We start from the raw sequence: 19550 nt of genomic DNA, 5'->3' as shown, positions 1-19550 counted from the left end.
TGAGCCACGCCAGCTTCAGTTATGGTCCTGCTATCACTCTTTCATCTTGCCTTTGGAGATCTTGTTCTTAGACATGTCTAAACTGAGAGGTGGACGCTTACGGGGTCTCTTGGTGGTGATGTTAACCACTGCACTGTCCGGCCCAGTGCCTGCGCTGTTGTACGCTCTGAGGGTGATGTGATATGCCGTTCTCGAGTCCAGGCCACGGATGACTGCTACCGTCTTGTTCCCCACGGTCCTCATCACACTGGCAGTGTCCTGCCTCTGTGTCTTGGTCCAGTACCTCAACTTAAAGGAGAATTCCATTGTCTCAAAATTTCTTTATAATTCAGTCGTCAAGATGTAAACAGTCATTCAAAGTGCTTTGATGTGAAATAACTCGTTGTAGAGAAACTTGAAATTTCTTTGGAAAAATGGAAACACAAACTGTATAGGAATGCATTCCACATAAATATATGGACATTTTACTGTCCAGAATGACCAGAGAACCTACTTGTCATCTGAATATTATAGGCAATGTTCAAGATTGTAAAATTGGGGTAAATTTGAATTTCTTTGCCTACCAATTTACCTTCGAACACCCTGCATGTACCACTCCACCTTGAATGTGTTTGAAAATGTTTTATGCCAAAAGCTTGTTGCAAATCAATCGTAAAAAACAAGATAATAATCGTCTCGGACATCAGGGAATATCCTTACCCATCTCACGTAACAGCTTTTCGTAAGGAAGTTTTTAAAGGCATTAAGTGCATCAGACATCTGGTTCCTATCAGCACTGCTGTGAACAATTCTGAATGGGCAAGTTTCTCGAGAACAAAGCATTTCATTTCACCGCACTCTGAATGAATTTGTTTACATCCTAATTTAATTACACAGCAATGATGCCACAGCCTACAGCAGTTTAGCTGTCCATAATGGGCTGGTTTCAGACTTCAAAAAGTCTGTAGCGCCCTCATTAGAGCAGAAGATGTGGGGGTAAGGATGACATGTTGAGCTGTTCATCGCTGTCAAGAAGGATCTTATTAGCCAGGGCGGGTGTAAAACACAGGCCAGCCAATCACATATTTCCAATCAAATATTTACATATATCAGTCTTAAAAGCACAGGTACAAAAAGCTTGTTTAATTTGAAGGGAAAACAGAGTTTGGTTAAAGTTAATTATGTTTTTGGTACATAAACCCAAGTAAACATTGTAGGTGACGTTCTGGGGGGTGGGGGTGGGGGTGGGGGTGGGGGGGGGAATCCATTGTGGAATATGGCCCTGATAAGTTAATAGAACTGATAACATAACGTTTGCTTGTGATAACAGAAAGACTACGAAGGACATTCTTCAAAGCTGCTGTATGGTCTTCTTCTCACCTCATAGCCCATGATGCGTCTCTTGCTAGTGCTCCATGGCAGGGGCTTCCAGCTGAGTTCCACCTCCGAGGCAGACAGACTCTTGGCACGGACTCTACTGGGCGCTCGACTTGGCTCTAGAGCATGGCATAAGTATTACAACAAGGCGTTATCATTTCTCCTGCTAGACCACCCACTTGCAACAAAACAAGAAAATTACAACCTCCTTGAATTACCAGGATTTTAAGACACTGCCTTTGTCACAGCTAAGGTCACGAACGCTTGAATACTTCGCAGAGCTCGTCATACCTTCTTCTGCAGAATAGATTGTCGTAACAGGTCCGAAAGGCCCCTCTCCTCTGTTGTTGTAAACTCCCACCTTCACGTAGAATGGTGAGAATGGAGGGATGCTCTCGTTTTTAAAGATGTATCGAGAGGCGTCTGGCGAGGTAACGGCCGCCTGCATCCAGCTCTGAGCGCCATGGGGACGAAACGCGACAACGTAACCAAAGCCTGGACCACTCTGCATCTCTTCTGGGACCGGCTAGGAAAGCCAGAAAGGTTAGATCCAACAAAAAGTTGCTTATGAAAAGAGCAGCACTCTACTCAAAACAAGAAGCACACTATGGCTATATTTGTCTTACTGACTCATACGTTCAAAGGTTCCCCCTTCAAACTCTCTACAGCAAGCACATCAAAATCAGCGACAACATGAAAGGCCTGTTTTGATGCGCTCTGCCACGCAAACCCACTACTGACAGTTAACTCTGCATCATAAAGCTGTGAAGGGAAGCCAGCTGTCACAGTTTACCTCCCAAGTGATGACTAGCTCAGAGCGACTGCCGCCACCTCCGCCTACTCGGGCCGGGGTTATCCTTGGCACTGGGGGGGGGATAAAAAAAAATCCTTAATGTAATTTGAATGGTAAAGGGTCCTTTGTACTTTCCCTTCCAACTGGCACATACACTGATCAAGATTAACACTCTGACCACCTCCTCGTTTCTACACTCCACTTACTGTGTAGCTGCTCTCTGTAGTTCTACAGTTACAGACTGTAGGTCCATCTGTTTCTCTGATACTCTGTTACCCTGTTCTTCAGTGGTCAGGACCCCATAGACCCTCACCCTTAACCAAAAAATATCCAGCCAACAGTGTCCTGTGACCACTGCTGAAGGACTGGAGGATGACCAACACAAACTGCAGCAGCAGATGAGCTGTCGTCTCTGACTTGGACTGATGGTGGACTGACAAGGTAGGAGTGTCTAATAGAGTGGACAGTTAGTGGACACAGTGTTTAAAAACTCCAGCAGCACTGCTATCTATGATCCACTCAGACCAGCGCAACACACTAACACACCACCACCACGTCAGTGTTACTGCAGTGCTGAGAATGACCCACCACCCAAACAGTACCTGCTCTGTGAGGGTCCATGGGGGTCCTGACCACTGAAGAACAGGGTAACAGAGTATCAGAGAAACAGATGGACTACAGTCTGTAACTGTAGAACTACAGAGTGCAGCTATACGGTCAGTGGAGCTGATAAGATGGACAGTGAGCGTAGAAACGAGGAGGTGGTCAGGATGTTACGCCTTACGCCATAACTTACACATTACTGCCGTATAATCCTGATTGATGTTTGATTATCTGTAAGTTTATGCATTTGAGTGAGGAGCACAAAGTGGAAGATGCTCATGGGAAGCAGATGAACATTTTTTATGAACAATGAAATAGTGAACTGCTTAAATCGGACAATATAACATCATGCAATTCCTTTTTTTAGATTAATTCTAATTTGCACCATTAACCTTTTAAAATTCCAGGCTTAATACATACTAAGGCTTATTATTCAGTAACTACAGGGAAAACCGGGTGAGCTATTCCTAGGTTATAGAAGCGTGCAATAAAACGTCATGTACGGGGTTAACTCGAAAGAGGCAGACAAGTAAATCAGAATTCACTGAACGCTGTGCATACATGTGTCTTTGGTGCGAATTTTTCTGGAAGGCTTGCTGGGTTCTCCTGTGCCAATGGCGTTGGTGGCCAGCACTCTGAACTCATACTCCACCCACGGACTCAAGTCTGTCACACGAGCAGCCAACTGGTTTCTTCCAAGAATCTCTGGAACTAAAGAATGAGTACAATTTTTGGCATTCGGTAGAAATAATACCTACTTGAATAACAAAGGCAAGTAAACTGGAATGAGGGCCAAAGCATTGACTCTCACAGGTCTTGTGTATTTAGCAAACCAAAAGAAGTAAAGTACTGATTAATCACTAACTGGCAGCCCTAAAAACGAGGCAACCTATCAAAATATTATCAAACAGAAAGCTCTGTTACTGAAGTCTGGCTGTCTGAGCCGTGTTCAAAGTACTGGACTTGATATACATTTAGGTGTTGACTCACATGATTTACCCAAATAATATACAGTTGTCACAGCTTTGGAGGATACGGGATACGGGAATTCTAGTCTAACAAAACCCCCCCCAAAAATTCTGGCCAATACAGCATCACTGTGCCTGAAAAAGAATTTAACCCTTGTGTGGTGTTCAGGACTGTGGGAGCCGTTTTCAGTGTTTACCAAAAGAAATAAAAACTGGTTTATTATTTCAGCCTCAGATTTTTTGTCTTTACTCATTTTCAGTGAAGACCATATAAAATAACCCATTTTCAGGGTCTTCACTCTGTTCATTCTGTTTATTTGTCAATTAACAGTTAATCAGTTAATCCTTTCCATCCCTAAAACCTTCAAAATGATCTAATATAACATTTTTGCACTGAGCAGCATTACTGCACCGCTGTACACACTCACCGCCACTTTATTAGGTACACCTGTTCAGTTGCTTGTTAACACAAATAGCTGATCAGCCAATCACACGGCCGCAGCTCACTGCGTTTAGGCATGTAGAGGTGGTCAAGACGACTTGCTGAAGTGCAGACCGAGCATCAGAACGGGGAAGAAAGGGGATTTAAGGGGCTTTGAACGTGGCGTGGTTGTTGGTGCCAGACGGGCTGGTCTGAGTATTTCAGAAACTGCTGATCTGCTGGGATTTTCACACACAACCATCTCTAGGGTTTACAGAGAACGGTCCGAAAAAGAGGAAATATCCAGTGAGCGGTCAGTTGTGTGGACGAAAATGCCTTGTTGATGTGAGAGGTCAGAGGAGAATGGGCAGACTGGTTCCAGATGATAGAAAGGCAGCAGGAACTCAAATAACCAACCAGAATCTCTGAGGAACGTTTCCAACACCTTGTTGAAAGTCAGCCATGAAGAATTAAGACAGTTCTGAAGGCAAAAGTGGGTCCAGCCTTTTACTAGCAAGGTACCTAATAAAGTGACCAGTGAGTGTATATCTAAGAAAAAAGCACATTTCCTAATATAAAGACTGAAGCACGTAATGGGGCAGTCGTGGGCTGGAGGTTAGGGAGCTGGCCCTGTGACCAGAAGGTCGCCGGTTCGATCCCCAGTTCCGACAGCACATGACTGAGGTGTCCTTGAGCAAGACACCTGACCCCCAACTGCTCCCCGGGCGCTGCGGATAGGGCTGCCCACCGCTCCGGGCAAGTGTGCTCACTGCCCCCTAGTGTGTGTGTTCTCACTAGAGTGTATGTGGTGTTTCACTTCACGGATGGGTTAAATGCGGAGGTGAAATTTGTGGGACTAATAAGGGTCAATTAATTAATGTTACAGCAAGAAGACAATTAGCCAAAATCAGAGATAACAAAAGGACATATACCTGTTTGAACAGCCTGCCAACCCAGAGAGAAGGGGGTTCTGGCCTGGACTGCATACTTTGAGATTGGGCTGTGGTTATCAGGTCCTGGACTCCACGACACAAAAGCTGTAGATTCTGTAACATGGTCCACCTGGATGTCCAGCGGGGGACCAGGAGCACCTGTGGGGGCAGGACTGCATCACAGACATCCAAGAGCAGCAAGCAGATTTCTAAAACTGTACCTATCAGCTCTATTAGTAGTTGTGAAAATTGTTTCGACTGCACAGACGAGTCCAACTTTACCTCTGACAACCACGTCCGTGGCTATTGACGCACTGTCCACGTTTGTTTGAACTGCACAGGTGTATCTTCCGGCATGTCTTAACTGAATATTGCGGATCATGATATCACCAGCAAATCTCTGTAAGCACACATGATTAACATCCTGATACAGATAACATGTCCAGGGGTGGGAAACATGACAATGTCGTCGTTATCATGATAAATGATGAAATGCAAAGTTTCTCTGAGCGTATTATGGATATTGTCAGCTTTTCACACCGAAGAGCTGCATGCATCTTAAAAAAAGCCCATGATGCAGTTATTTTATTAAGAATTTTTCCATTTTTCATTCTTAAATGGTTAATTATTGAAAAAGTAAGTTAAGTTAAAGAAAGAAAATCATTGTACGCAAACCATTCTTAGCCTGTTTTAAGCCTGGCACAATTTCAATTTCATTTCAATTCGTTGACAAACTGCAGAAAAACTAAATATTGTAATATATATTGTGAAAAATATCTGAGTGTCTTGTGATCAGGAAAACTGATCACCACTATGAAGCAGAATTAATTATAAAGGTTTATCATTACATTTCTATACTTACCCCACCGACTTTTTCAAAATAGCTATCTTGGTTTCCAAAATTGATCAACTGCTCGTTAAAGAACCAGGTGAACCGAACATCAAGAGAAGGGTCACGAGAAACCTGGCAAGGAAGAACAACGCTTTCCCCCACTGTTACATCCAGCTGGGCCGCCTTAGTGGTGATAATGGTGGGTTCTGGAATAGAAGGGGTAAGAGGACAGGATTCATTTTACAAGGGCTCAAATCCTTTTATTTCATTCTTTATTATCTATCAAGTAGGGCTGGGCGATAAAACGATAACGATAGTTATCACGATATATCGTTCCTCGTTAGAAATATAAGAAATGTTCAATATAATAGAGCGTTCTCACTCTTCCGCGTTCTAGAGACAGCCCTGGTGACGTTTCCTCGTACAAGGAAAGGGAGACTACTCTGTTGTCACCACGAAACGGTGCAGCCTTTCAACAAGCGGGCGGGGGGATAAGGAGTTAAACGAGTCGCCAAATATACTTCAGCAACGTCTGAAACGTGGAGTTATATATTCCCTGTTTGAGTGGAGCGACCGGCGATCTGTTCTCCTGTGACCGAGTCTGGGTGACGAGATCAGTGGTGTAACTGTACGGTCCTGCAGTGAACTCACCTCTGTACCAACATCCTAACAAGATTTAGCAGCGGTTAAATCACGTCTGATCCTCACAACTACAGCACTGTTTCAGCGCTTAGTCATATTTTAGTACTACTGCATTCCCAAGCAACAAAAGAGAAAGAAAAAGCGCTGCGGATTCTGTACGTGTGGCACTGGAGAGTGAGAGAACGCCAGCTTCCCGCTGACAGATTTATGGAAATATTCCCGTTTGGTGAGTGTTTGTTGTATAAAGGACAGTATAAAACAGCAATTAACCACCCAGGAGCAAAAATCAGCCTTCAAACTTGAAAGAAATAATGATTTGACACTTATAGCATCGACATATATGTATTGACATCGACTGATAAGAATTTTTTTTTTTAATCATGATAACATTTTTGGCCTGGGGGCGGCACGGTGGCGTGGTGGCCTCAAAAGCGAGGGGGGCCTGGGTTCGACTCCCCGGCCGGGTGATCGGGGTCCTCTCTGTGTGGAGTCTGCATGTTCTCCCCGTGTCTGCGTGGGTTTCCTCTGGGTTCTCCGGTTTCCTCCCACAGTCCAAAGACATGCAGTCAGGCCAACTGGACGTGCTAAATTGCCCCTGGGTGTGAGTGACTGTCTGTGTCTGTCTGTCTGCCCTGCGATGGACTGGCGACCTGTCCAGGGTGTATCCCGCCTTTCGCCCGAAGACTGCTGAGATAGGCTCCAGCTCCCCCCCGCGACCCTGACGGAGAAGCGGCTTGGAAAATGGATGGATGGATGGACATTTTTGGCCATATCGCCCAGCCCTACTCCCTAGGAGAAAACTGGTTTGCAAGCACATCACACACAAAGACAATTCCTGCAATCAGACAGAGAGCATACATACACACAAGATGTCCCTCTTGTCTAACAGCAAGATTGCACTTACTATAAAATATAACTATACAATATAGTATATAATATATACTAATATATAATATAACTATACTATATAGTATATAATATATACTAATATATAATATAACTATACTATAAAGTATATAATATATACTAATATATAATATAACTATACTATAAAGTATATAATATATACTAATATATAATATAACTATACTATAAAGTATATAATATATACTAATATATAATATAACTATACTATATAGTATATAATATATACTAATATGTAATATAACTATACTATAAAGTATATAATATATACTAATATATAATATAACTATACTATAAAGTATATAATATATACTAATATATAATATAACTATACTATAAAGTATATAATATATACTAATATATAATATCTATAATATAACTATACTATATAGTATAGAGTATATAGTTATACTATAACTATATACTCTATTACACTGTATCTCAGTATCTAAGTCTATGGCAAGAGCCTAGATTTATCTCTGATAAGGTGATCACCTCATACACTACTGTACTTCCAGTTCTTCAAAAGAGTCACAGAAACATGTCTAATTCAAGCTTAAATGCAAGTGCATGAAGCAATACTGGGTTCTGTGTACTGTGTTGTGCATTATAAGGCAGGCACCACTAGATGCCACTGTGCATTCATGGTGTTGCATCCAGTCACACTCAAGGATGTGACGGCCAACCCTAAACACAAACAAGCTAAACTGCTATTTTCTCTTCTGCTTTTACATCTAACTCTGCTGGATCAGGCATTATGACTGCATGGTATGTATCACAACTCATGCAAATGACATGTAAATCAGATGCATATTAAGGTTTCTAGATGCTATTTATGCCAACTATCTCCAAAACCAGCCAATAAAGAACACGCTGTTGGGCTACCACTTATTCTTCATGATTGCTGGTTGTGTATCTAAACTACAAACTGAACAGGAGAAAAAGTGCAGTTTCATCATCCAAACAACACTGTAAAAATAATTGTCGGAGGAAAAAAAATAAAAACTCCCGCATGAAATAATTTGCAACACACTGAATATGTTTAAAAAGGTAAATGGCATTTCTTAATTATATTTGAATAATGATGAGCTAATTTAATGAAAATTGATTTCATAATGTTAAAAGAACTAACACTGAAGAAACACACTCTTGTTAAGTCCACTGAAGGAAAAAAACACATATGCATGCTTTAATTTGCAATTCAAAAACCAGGAACATCAGCAAACTGCATTTTAATAGCACGCTGGTACTGTTGACTCGGCTCTTTCAGAAAGGGGCTAAGAACTCTCTAAAAGACTGCATACTGGGCTTAGGATGGGATGGAGGACGGTTATTCTCAGATCATACATCGGTTTGGTTGGGTAAATCCATGTGATACAAACCAAAGCTGCCATGCAAGTTCCACATCTTACCTTTAACAACTAGAGCCCCAGCACTGCTGGCCACTCCAAACTGATTCCTGGCCACACATGTATAAAGGCCTGCGTCCAGTTTGGTGATGTTTGATATTCTGAGACTCCCATTGTCCAACACAGAAACTCTGGGAATCACAAGAAAAGAAAAGGTTCAGTATAGATAGCATTACAATTTCATCCTTCTAAATAAAGCTCAAGCCAGCCACTGCTAAATTTGAATTGGTCATTTAAATTGGACTAATGGTCAGCCATCCCTGAGATCATTAAGCACAATTAATGATGTCAATAGCAGTGTCTAGTTTACAGCGTCGGTTTTAACCCGTCAACAGCTCAGACCAGATTGTTTTAATTATACATCAGCAAAGTAAAATGCTTTGTATTGGCAGTACTTCAGGTACACATACCTTGTACTTGCACACCAGCCATACAGATGCACTTTGCATGTATAAAGCTACTGACGGTGTATTTGCTGGGGCACAGTTTGGCAGACCCCTTCATCAATTAACAGGGGCTACACCTCAGGACCAGACGGGTGGATCACTCAACACTGCAGCGACACAGGCATAGTAAAGGAATGGTTGTATGTTGCTCTAGTACGAAATACTGGCCAATTCTCAACAATGCAGTGGCACTAAAGTGTTTTACCGCCATGCTGGTGTCACTGCTCTACTTAGAACTGCCCATCCACACACTTAGGAGTTAGGTAAAGGAGGTCTAATAGATGGGCTCCGCTCAGCACCTGCAGGACCATGCAGGAGTCAGAGACCACCCATTATTAATTTCATTTCAAGCCAAATTCTCTCCATTTTTAGGGTCTTATTATAAGATCAGACATAAGATAATCCACTTTCATATACAGCACTGTGTGAAGGTTTCAGGCGTCTAAGCAAATCTTTAACCAGTTGGCCTCAGCAGGGAGTTTATCACTACATACATTAGAATAAAGTCGTATTCATAATTCAAATAAACAGAAAAACTATAAAAAGTAACAAGAATTTCTCGGGTCCATATTTTTCCTGGACACCTTCACAGCCGCCACAGAGACTCGTTAATATCATCAATTACATCATGAGCTCAATTTACTGAGCACTGATTGGTCAAACCAGGAGCTGCTTTATAACTACATATAATACTGGGCTTCCTCGAGGAGGAGAGGCTTGGAGATGGGTAAACAAACACACCAACATCCAGAGAATCACTAGTTATTATTTATATGATTATATATATAATTATTATTAATTAATATTCGAATTAAATGTTGTTTATTCAAATATTAATACAACAAATAAACACAAACTAAGACTTTCGCACGGTACTGTAAAAGAAAAAGAAAAAATGTAAACATACAGAGAAAAGACAGAGAAAAGACCTCTTAGACCATCAAACCGTCTCCCTCTGATAAACAGAACTTAAAGCTTTCATCTTTGAGAGAGGGTAACACCCAAGATAAGATCCACTCGCTTCAGATCTGAAAAATGGCAATGGAGTTCTTGCTAAAGCCTAAGCAGACAAATCAATGTGATAAACTATTCATTCACCTCTTGCTCGTCTATTTTGCGGGATGATGGAACCGAACGCTCACGGTTACGAGCGAGAAGCTTAGCATCGGGGTTGTACTGAACTCATATGTGCAAATTACACAGCTTTGTCACATTTAGACGTATACGAAACGTCCTGGATGTGTCACGTTCATGTATTGGAATGGAATATATTACTGAACACGTGTTGAACAGTGTATTCAGTATTTGGCCATCACCACTGCTTCCAAGTACTCTGGCCAACTCTGGTGAAATACCAGTTGATCCCTGCACGGAACTTTTTCAAGAGCTTAGTTACAAAGGAAGCACCGTCAGACCGCGTCTGATAATCCTGTTACTGCACGGGAGCGGGTTCGGGTACTACTCGGGCCTCAGGTTTCAAAGCCGCGGATATGGGTCGGGTTCAAGCTTCAACTTTATATCTGCGCAGGAGATTAAAAAGCCACTCGCATTCGCCCACAGCATAAGCCGGGCAGAGCAGAGGGTACAGCAGGACTGTGAAGTGATAGTGTCAGGCGTACTGGAATAAAAATAACGGGAGCAAAGCATGGGGGCAAAGCATGGGGGCAAAGCATGGGAGCAAAGCATGGGGGCAAAGCATGGGGGCAAAGCATGGGGGCAAAGCATGGGGGCAAAGCATGGGGGCAAAGCATGGGAGCAAAGCATGGGGGCAAAGCATGGGGGCAAAGCATGGGGGCAAAGCATGGGAGCAAAGCATGGGGGCAAAGCATGGGGGCAAAGCATGGGAGCAAAGCATGGGGGCAAAGCATGGGGGCAAAGCATGGGGGCAAGCATGGGGGCAAGCATGGGAGCAAAGCATGGGAGCAAAGCATGGGGGCAAAGCATGGGGGCAAAGCATGGGGGCAAAGCATGGGGGCAAAGCATGGGGGCAAAGCATGGGATCTGCTTAATTCCCACCACAACCTTTCAATTATACAACTCTGTTTCACTGCACTGAGCTGCTGCCAGGAAGGATTCGCTGGTGACAAATCTCCATGTGCTCATTCACGCTCGGCGGCGAGGCGGCACGTTTCCCAGGTGCCGATTCCACTGTTTACGAAACACGTCCTGGTGATTAAAACGAAAATCTCTCGTGAACTTTCCATAGACGCGGCGATCGACATGCATTGATTTTTAGAAAACAAAGTTACTTAAGACGGTGGGTCTCTTCACACTTCGACAAAGGAGAGGGAAGACGAGAACAACAAAAAACATTAAAAATAGCTGAGTTAACTTTTCATGTAAAGGCTCCTGATTCTGAGAAGGCATGAGTCACAAGGAGAACAAACAGACAACCGCCTGAAGCGCTGATCATCGATCATCAGAAGACGGACGTATTGAGCGAGACTATTGTTGCGCTGCAAGTATTTAATTAAGATTTCCAAACAGCGTCGGCATTAGCTTTTGTAATCTTGACAGTCCTCTTCCCTCAGATATGCCCGCCCTGCTGAGAAAATGGCTCAAGTTTTACAGCGTTAGAAGGCGAAACACCGACGACTGCATAACAAAACGTCTTCCTTCTCAGAAGTTAACGGAACACGTGTGTCGGCCTCCTCGGTTTCCGTCTGGATCTTCATGGTGGGTGGATGTGTAGCGCTGTAGCTCATCTGCATTTGTCATTAAGTGATTTCTTATGATGCCATGACGCCACCCAGGCACTCATACTCTCCTTATTAACACCTACACTCTCCTTCTTTTTATGTCTTGAGTGACTTAATATGAGTGTGTGCGCTCTTGAAGGCCCTCGAATAAATGGCTACTATTTCAAAAGAAAGGCATACATAAAATATTCATGACCCAAACCTTGACTTCAGGATTATTCCTGAAGCTTTTAGGCATAAATAGAAAAAAAAGGTTATTTGACATAATAATAATAGCTTTGAAATGACTTGGGATACATAGAGCTCCCAGACAGCATAAAATACAAAAAAAAGCAAAGCTGCTGAATAAATGATGTTTAAATATTTACCACAGACATTTGATACTGAGCCCCTACTAGGTGGGTTAAGCTCAGGGTTTACATGACCAAGCTGGAGTCATTAGTGACATAAGGCTACATGACAATTACATAAACCTTTCATAACTACATAAACATCTATAAATGGGGCAGTCGTGGGCTGGAGGTCAGGGAACCAGCCCTGTGACCGGAAGGTTGCCGGTTCGACCCCCAAAGCCGACAGTCCATGACTGAGGTGTCCTTGAGCAAGACACCTAACCCCCAACTGCTCCCCGGGCGCTGTGGATAGGGCTGCCCACCGCTCCGGGCAAGTGTGCTCACTGCCCCCTAGTGTGTGTGTGTGCTCACTAGAGTGTATGTGGTGTTTCACTTCACGGGTGGGTTAAAAGAAGAGGTGAAATTTCCCCAATGTGGGACTAATAAGGGTCTCTCAATCTAATCTAATCTACTCTAATCTTAAAGGTTTATACTAGTGAGCAGCAGCTGTCATAAAGCCTGTTTTTTGGGACATTCAATGTCTAGTTCGCAAAACACCTGAATGAAGTAAATAAATAAAAGGAGCAACAGTGACTTGTGTTTGCCAGTTAATGAGCCCCCATTCATCTATACTGTAAGGGCTAGCGGGGAATGAAAGGAAGGGATTAGAAGGTTCTTCAACCTTCTCTATTCACTGTTAAGCTCCAGTTATTGTCAGTCACATTAAGTATTCTTGCCCATGCATTTCAACCTCTACACCAGCGTGGATCACATTGTTGCTCCTGTAACAAAACCGTGTGATAAACCTTATAAACTATAAAAATCTCAGCTGTATGTTAATATAACAAGAGTTTATTAAGGGATTTTGGACCATTTCTATTGGTCAATTCATCATATGTTGACATAGTGTAATAGTTGTTCAAACGGTGTGAAACAATTAAGGTAGCACCTTTCATGTCATGTTTATAAGGCTACATTAAAATGACATAAACCTTTCATAACCACATAAACCTCTATAAAGGGTTATTCCAGTGAGCGGCAGCTGCCATAAAGCCTGTTTTTGTGAAATTCAATGTCTACACCTAAATGAAGTGAGGTAAACTTGCATAGCGCGTTATGAGAGCTGACTTTTGAAGCGTGCATCTGACAGTCTGGTTCTAACAGTCTATAACGCACATGCAGTTCCTGAAATACTACACTGGACTTTTTATTAATGACAAAATTTCTAACTGGGGAAAATGTGAGCACAACCAAAAGAGACAGGAAAGACGTGTCTTCATGAAGCAGCGTTCAGCATTCAAACTCTTATTTTACGTAAAGAGCCAACTGAAATAAAACATAGGACATGCAGTGTTTTGACATTACTACTAAGAACATCTTAAAAACAGCTAAAGGGCCAGAGAACATATACATAACTGTGTCAGTACAGTGTCCAAGCATAGCCATAAGGCATTAAACAGGCCTTAAGAATAAATATGATACTTTACTTGAGGGCCAGAGAAAATGTACATAATCTCATCATAAAAGTGTCATGTCAACGCCATAGGGCTTCGTATAGATCTCATGATCACAGAGAGAACTCACTTTACTAAAGGGCCAGGGAAAATATACATAACTGTCATTAGAGCATCATGGCACTGCCATAAGGCTTCATAATGATCTTATGAACATGGATAAAATTCTATAAATCTTATTAACACTATTATAATACTCACTTTACTTAAGGGCCAGAGAAAATATACATAACTGTCATTAGAGTATCATGGCACTGCTATAAGGCTTCATAATGATCTTATGAACATGGATAAAATTCTATAAATCTTATTAACACTATTATAATACTCACTTTACTTAAGGGCCAGAGAAAATATACATAACTGTCATTAGAGTATCATGGCACTGCTATAAGGCTTCATAATGATCTTATGAACATGGATAAAATTCTATAAATCTTCTTAACACTATTATAATACTCACTTTACTTAAGGGCCAGAGAAAACATATATAACTTTGTTATTAGAGCATCATGGCACTGCCATAAGGCTTCATGATGATCTTATGAACATGGATAAAATTATATAAATCTTATTAACACTATTATAATACTCAGTTTACTTAAGGGCCAGAGAAAACTTATATAACTCTGTCGTAACATAATATCAGTATAAGAACTTTTACAATATAACTATAACACAGTAGATTTTAATTCCAGTGTTACTACAACAGGTCACAGAGCTTTTTTAGACAAATACGACTTGGTTTGATTTTGCAACCAGCCTCAGTTGTCAAGTTGTAGAACAATCACCATCACTAAAAATACACTGAGCTAACACCACCACCACGTCAGTGTTACTGCAGAGCTGAGAATGACCCACCACCCAAACAGTACCTGCTCTGTGAGGGTCCATGGGGGTCCTGACCACTGAAGAACAGGGTAACAGAGTATCAGAGAAACAGATGGACTACAGTCTGTAACTGTAGAACTACAGAGAGCAGCTATACGGTCAGTGGAGCTGATAAGGTGGACAGTGAGCGGAGAAACGAGGAGGTGGTCATGATGCTACGCCTGATCGATGCGTTTTGCTGTTGACACTTAGGCATTTTAAAATATAAATGCTCCCTAGGCCACAACTTTGTTGAGATTTTTTAATAAGGCCCTTTTAGTGGTTACGTTTGACACCTCAGATCTACAGCAAGGATGAATTAATAATGAATAATAATAAAATAAAATAGTCGCAAAGCTTCGACAGGACAGCGATGTGGGTGTCTCATTAACTCTGAATGTCGGATCCAGGCCGGGTAAAAAGACACAAGGCAGCTCTGTTACCTGTGGCTCTCTCTCAAGGCCTCTTTGCCTTTCCTCCAGGATATCATTCCACGAGGGGACATCCGGGGCCTGCACTCGATCAGTACATCCCCACCCTGCCGGGCCAGCGTCTGCGCTTTCAGCATGCTGTCTGAGAAATCTGGCGCCACAGCTGAGAGCGAGAAAGACAGTAAGGAAGACAGAGATGGATACTCATGATCACGGAATCGCTGAAACCACCGAATTATCGCAAGGGCTTGGACAGACGTCTGGCAGCCACTTCTAATGAAAAGCTTCTCCTGCTGATCCCCTTCCCACAAACACACAGTAAGGATGCAATTTATGAGATGCACTCACTGAAGACGGCCCCTCTCTCCCCTTTCAGACGCACTCCAGCGAACCAGGCTGCTCACACACATTTAAAATGTGTAAAGAGTGTGAAGCAGAGGACCGTCACTGCCACAAGACAATTTCAGCATGCAAGATTTATCCCGGCTCTTTCTGCCCTGCCGCGGAGCAGAGCCCTTCAAAGCTACCATTACGCTGGGAAATGATGGCACTAAGGAACAGGCTTCATTCCTTTAATTAGCACCAAGCTCGGCATATTAAAACGGAGCAGAACTTCAGTGTCTTTAATCTGAAAGACAACGATAGGTTTGATCTTTTGTAGTGTCAAAAGTTAGTGTGCTGATTTTTTATTATTTTTTTTTTTTAGACTGCAAAGTGTTTTTCAGGCTGCTGGTCCCCTGCAGAGTTTAATTCCAACCAAATTCAACGCTCCAGGTCATATTTTTCAGATGTGCTTGACAGTTTTGATTAGCTCCTGTTAGAAATGAAGTCTGAAAGAGCTTTGAATGGCAGGATCAAGGCTGGGCAGGCTTGCTATTTAAGTGGCACTGAGCTTTACTTGTGTAGAGATGGGAATCGCTACAGCCTCCGCAGCGTGCCATCACCACACTTGAGCTATGATACGATTCCACCAGCAATATATTTCCAGCGTTATTCTATATTAAACATTGCAATGATCTGATACAAAATATTGTACGTTATTATTATTATTTTTTTTTTCTGCTAATTATTTGTGCAAAAAGAAAACTTTTAACATTTCTTAAATCTACACTTTGTTTGTCTTTACATTCATTATTAAGGCAAAACAGATATGAAGACATTTCACAAAAACTGTCCTAAATGTGCAGATTTGGCAGATTATTTAATATATCAAGTAGATTACATTTATAGAGGCTTTATACTTACATTGTACAAATGTTTTTTGATGTGGCAGTTGAAATTAATGCTAGGAGTCTTGCCTAAAGGCTCTTGATGGTATATTTTAGTGGTGTTTCTAATTCCCAAATGAGCAGGGGATTGACCCAGTTTCTGTTCCATAGGGTGTCACTGTTACCCACTGCACTAAACAAGCATTCCTAACAACAACCCCACTGACAGAAACCTTGCTCTCTCATCAGAAAGACACTGTCATCTTACAAACTACGTCAGAAATGTATTTCGGTAATCTATTCCTCTAACACTGGGCTTAAAATGTCATAACTAAATCATGAAATATTGATGCGCCTCTTTGTATTCATATTTTTTCTCCTACTTGCCAATAAGCCAACAAAGTCAACAGGTATCCACAAATATGGAAATACAAAAGGTAAATAGCACACTGCCCTTGGTTTTAAGCAGCTTATTATAAAACCTATATGTTGTTAGTAGATATAAGGATTATGTGATTTTCTTGTGTCTTTGTTCCATTATTTCCTCTCGTCTTGCTCTAAAAGACCGGAGCGTGCTATCTGAACAGACCACATAAGACAGTTAATTTCATAAGATTGTGTTTCTCATAAACTCAAAACAGCAAAACTGCAGTGAAAAACAACATAAACCTCACAAAAAATCTAAATAGGTATATATACTGTAAAAAAAAACAAAAAAAACAACAAATAAATAAATAAATACATACATATACACACACACACACACACATACATATATTATATATATGTATATATATATATATATATATATATATATAAAATATATTTTATTATTATTTTTTTTACACACTCAATTCCAAAACAGCAGAGACAGTAGGTAAAATGCAAATAAAAACAGAAAGCAGTGATTCATCAAGTATCTTTTACAGGTATTTGATTAAAAAACATAAATAATAAATACATAATATTTTTACTTATCAAGTTTATTGACTTTTTAATGTAAATTCTAATTACAAAGTTGATGCCTGCAACATATTTCAAAAAAGCTGGGACAGGAGTAATATAAGACCACAAAGTATGTTTAATGATCAAAAAAGGTACCTGTTTTAAGGTCAATAGGTCTGAGTATAAAAGATGCATTCACAAAAGGCTCAGTCATCACTTTGCAAATAAATAAATAAATAAATAAATAAATGCGTGCATGAATAGTTTAAGAACAACATCTCTCAATACAAAACTGCAAGGAATTTAGGGATTTCACCAGTTATGATTCCATAACATTATTAAAAGATTTAAAGAACATGGATAAATCTCTGCGTGTAAAGGGCAAGGTCAAAAACTAAATATATAGTATGCTCATAACCTCAGACGCCGCTGCATTAAAACGACGTGCTTCTGTAATTAACATACCCTTATAGTCTTGGTACTTTTCGTAAAATCCCTGTCATTAAACACAGTTCATCGCTGCACCTACAAATGCAAGCTAATCCCATACTACATAAAGAAGAAGCCATATATCAGCAACATCCAGAATTGCTGCCCACTTCTCTGGGTAAAGCTCACCTAAAATGAATAGGCAACAAAGTGGAAATGTGTCCAGACCGGTCACTCATCGAAAACGTGTGGCACATTATGAAGGGCAACATAAGACAAAGGAGTCACAACAAGCAAGAACAGGAGAAAATCCTACTTTCACAGCTCATTTCACAAATACTGAAGAGCGTTAAGGGAAATTTAAGGGGATTTAACACAGTGATAAACTTGCCCCGTCCCCACTTTTTGTAACGTGTTGCAAGCATCACATCTAAATAAACACACATATACAAAAATCAATAATCAGACACAAAAGCACTGGTATCTGTAAATAATGAGCCTTGTTGAGGATCAATATTAAAATTATTAAGTTGACACAAAAAATGTTTTTTTATTACATTTTTTTACTACTTAACATTATTTTAGTTGAAAAATCTTTAATTCATTTTTCACTTTTGCACAGTACTGTATCTATGGTAGCCTGATGAGTATTACTTGTAGAACACAGCTAAGAACTGAAGTTCCCCATCTCGTCTTAGTACTGAAGAAAAGGCACCGTGCTCTTACCAATGATTCTCAGTTCAGCGTTGGCGAAAACTCTGCCGTATCGGTTCTCCGCAACACACTGGTACATTCCTGTATCTGACAGCGTAAGAGTGCTGATGGACAACGCCCCATTAATCACCTGGATTCTGTCCTGCAAACACAAACAACCCGCAGTGAGCACTATTCAAGTTAGCAAGCAAGACACATGCACCCATTTAGGTGGGCCTGTCTTCACTGACCCCAGTACAATCTGTGATCAGCTGTCAGATGCACAACAAGCTGCGTTGCCATAGCAACAACATAGGCAGCCTCTTAATTATCTTGACAATTTACCAGAGAATATTTGTGCAAAGCACTCAAAATACCCAACTCTTACCATTTAGCTTAGCAACTGTGAGACAATCTAGCAGATGTACACGGACCTTAAACCTCACGCTATTAATAAAAACTAAAGATGTGGGTTATTTACCAGAAGGTCATTTGAGTCTTGAACAAGTAGCTCTTAAATGTTAACATCCATCCATCCATCCATCCATCCATCCATCCATCCATCCATCCATCCATCCTCAACCGCTTATCTGGGTCCGGGTCGCGGGGGCAGCAGCCTAAGCAAAGAGGCCCAGGCCTCCCTCTCCTCCGCCACCTCCTCCAGCTCTTCCAGAGGGATGCCGAGGCATTCCCAAGACAGTCGAGAGATATAATCCCTCCAACGTGTCCTGGGTCTTCCCCGGTGTCTCCTCCCCATCGGACATGTCTGGAACACCTCCCTAGTCAGGCGCCCAGAGGCCGTCCTTACCAGATGCCCGAACCACCTCAACTGGCTTCTCTCAACGTGGAGGAGCAGCGGCTCTACTTCGAGCCTCTCCCAAATCGCCGAGCTTCTCATCCTATCTCTAAGGGAGAGCCCGGCGACCCTGCGGAGAAAGCTCATTTCGGCCGCTTGTATTCGCGATCTCGTTCTTTCGGTCACTACCCAAAGCTCGTGACCAGAGGTGAGAGTCGGAACGTAGACTGACCGGTAAATTGACAGCTTCGCCTTCTGGCTCAGCTCTCTCTTCACCATGACTGACCGGTTTAGGGTCCGCATTACT

The 19550-nt window shown here is 41.6% G+C and overlaps 1 protein-coding gene across 3 annotated transcripts in view; it reads right to left on the bottom strand.

Moving 5' to 3' along the window:
* Positions 1–19550, bottom strand: part of cntn3a.1 (contactin 3a, tandem duplicate 1) — a 134028-nt gene that overhangs the window by 5506 nt on the left and 108972 nt on the right. For all 3 annotated transcript variants that reach the window (XM_017715892.2, XM_017715893.2, XM_037541630.1), the window contains 11 exons: positions 18481–18610; positions 15185–15335; positions 8884–9011; positions 5936–6111; positions 5356–5473; positions 5074–5232; positions 3314–3463; positions 2150–2220; positions 1648–1882; positions 1360–1475; positions 102–288 (listed from right to left, as the gene is read on the bottom strand). In XM_017715892.2, the coding sequence (XP_017571381.2) occupies positions 102–288; positions 1360–1475; positions 1648–1882; positions 2150–2220; positions 3314–3463; positions 5074–5232; positions 5356–5473; positions 5936–6111; positions 8884–9011; positions 15185–15335; positions 18481–18610 (1621 nt within the window). The remainder of the gene's footprint in view (positions 1–101; positions 289–1359; positions 1476–1647; positions 1883–2149; positions 2221–3313; positions 3464–5073; positions 5233–5355; positions 5474–5935; positions 6112–8883; positions 9012–15184; positions 15336–18480; positions 18611–19550) is intronic.

Source organism: Pygocentrus nattereri, chromosome 9, assembly GCF_015220715.1.
Source record: "Pygocentrus nattereri isolate fPygNat1 chromosome 9, fPygNat1.pri, whole genome shotgun sequence".
NCBI lineage: Eukaryota > Metazoa > Chordata > Actinopteri > Characiformes > Serrasalmidae > Pygocentrus > Pygocentrus nattereri.
The sequence above is the reverse complement of the archived record's forward strand: the minus strand, read 5'-3'. Positions and strand labels throughout refer to the sequence as shown.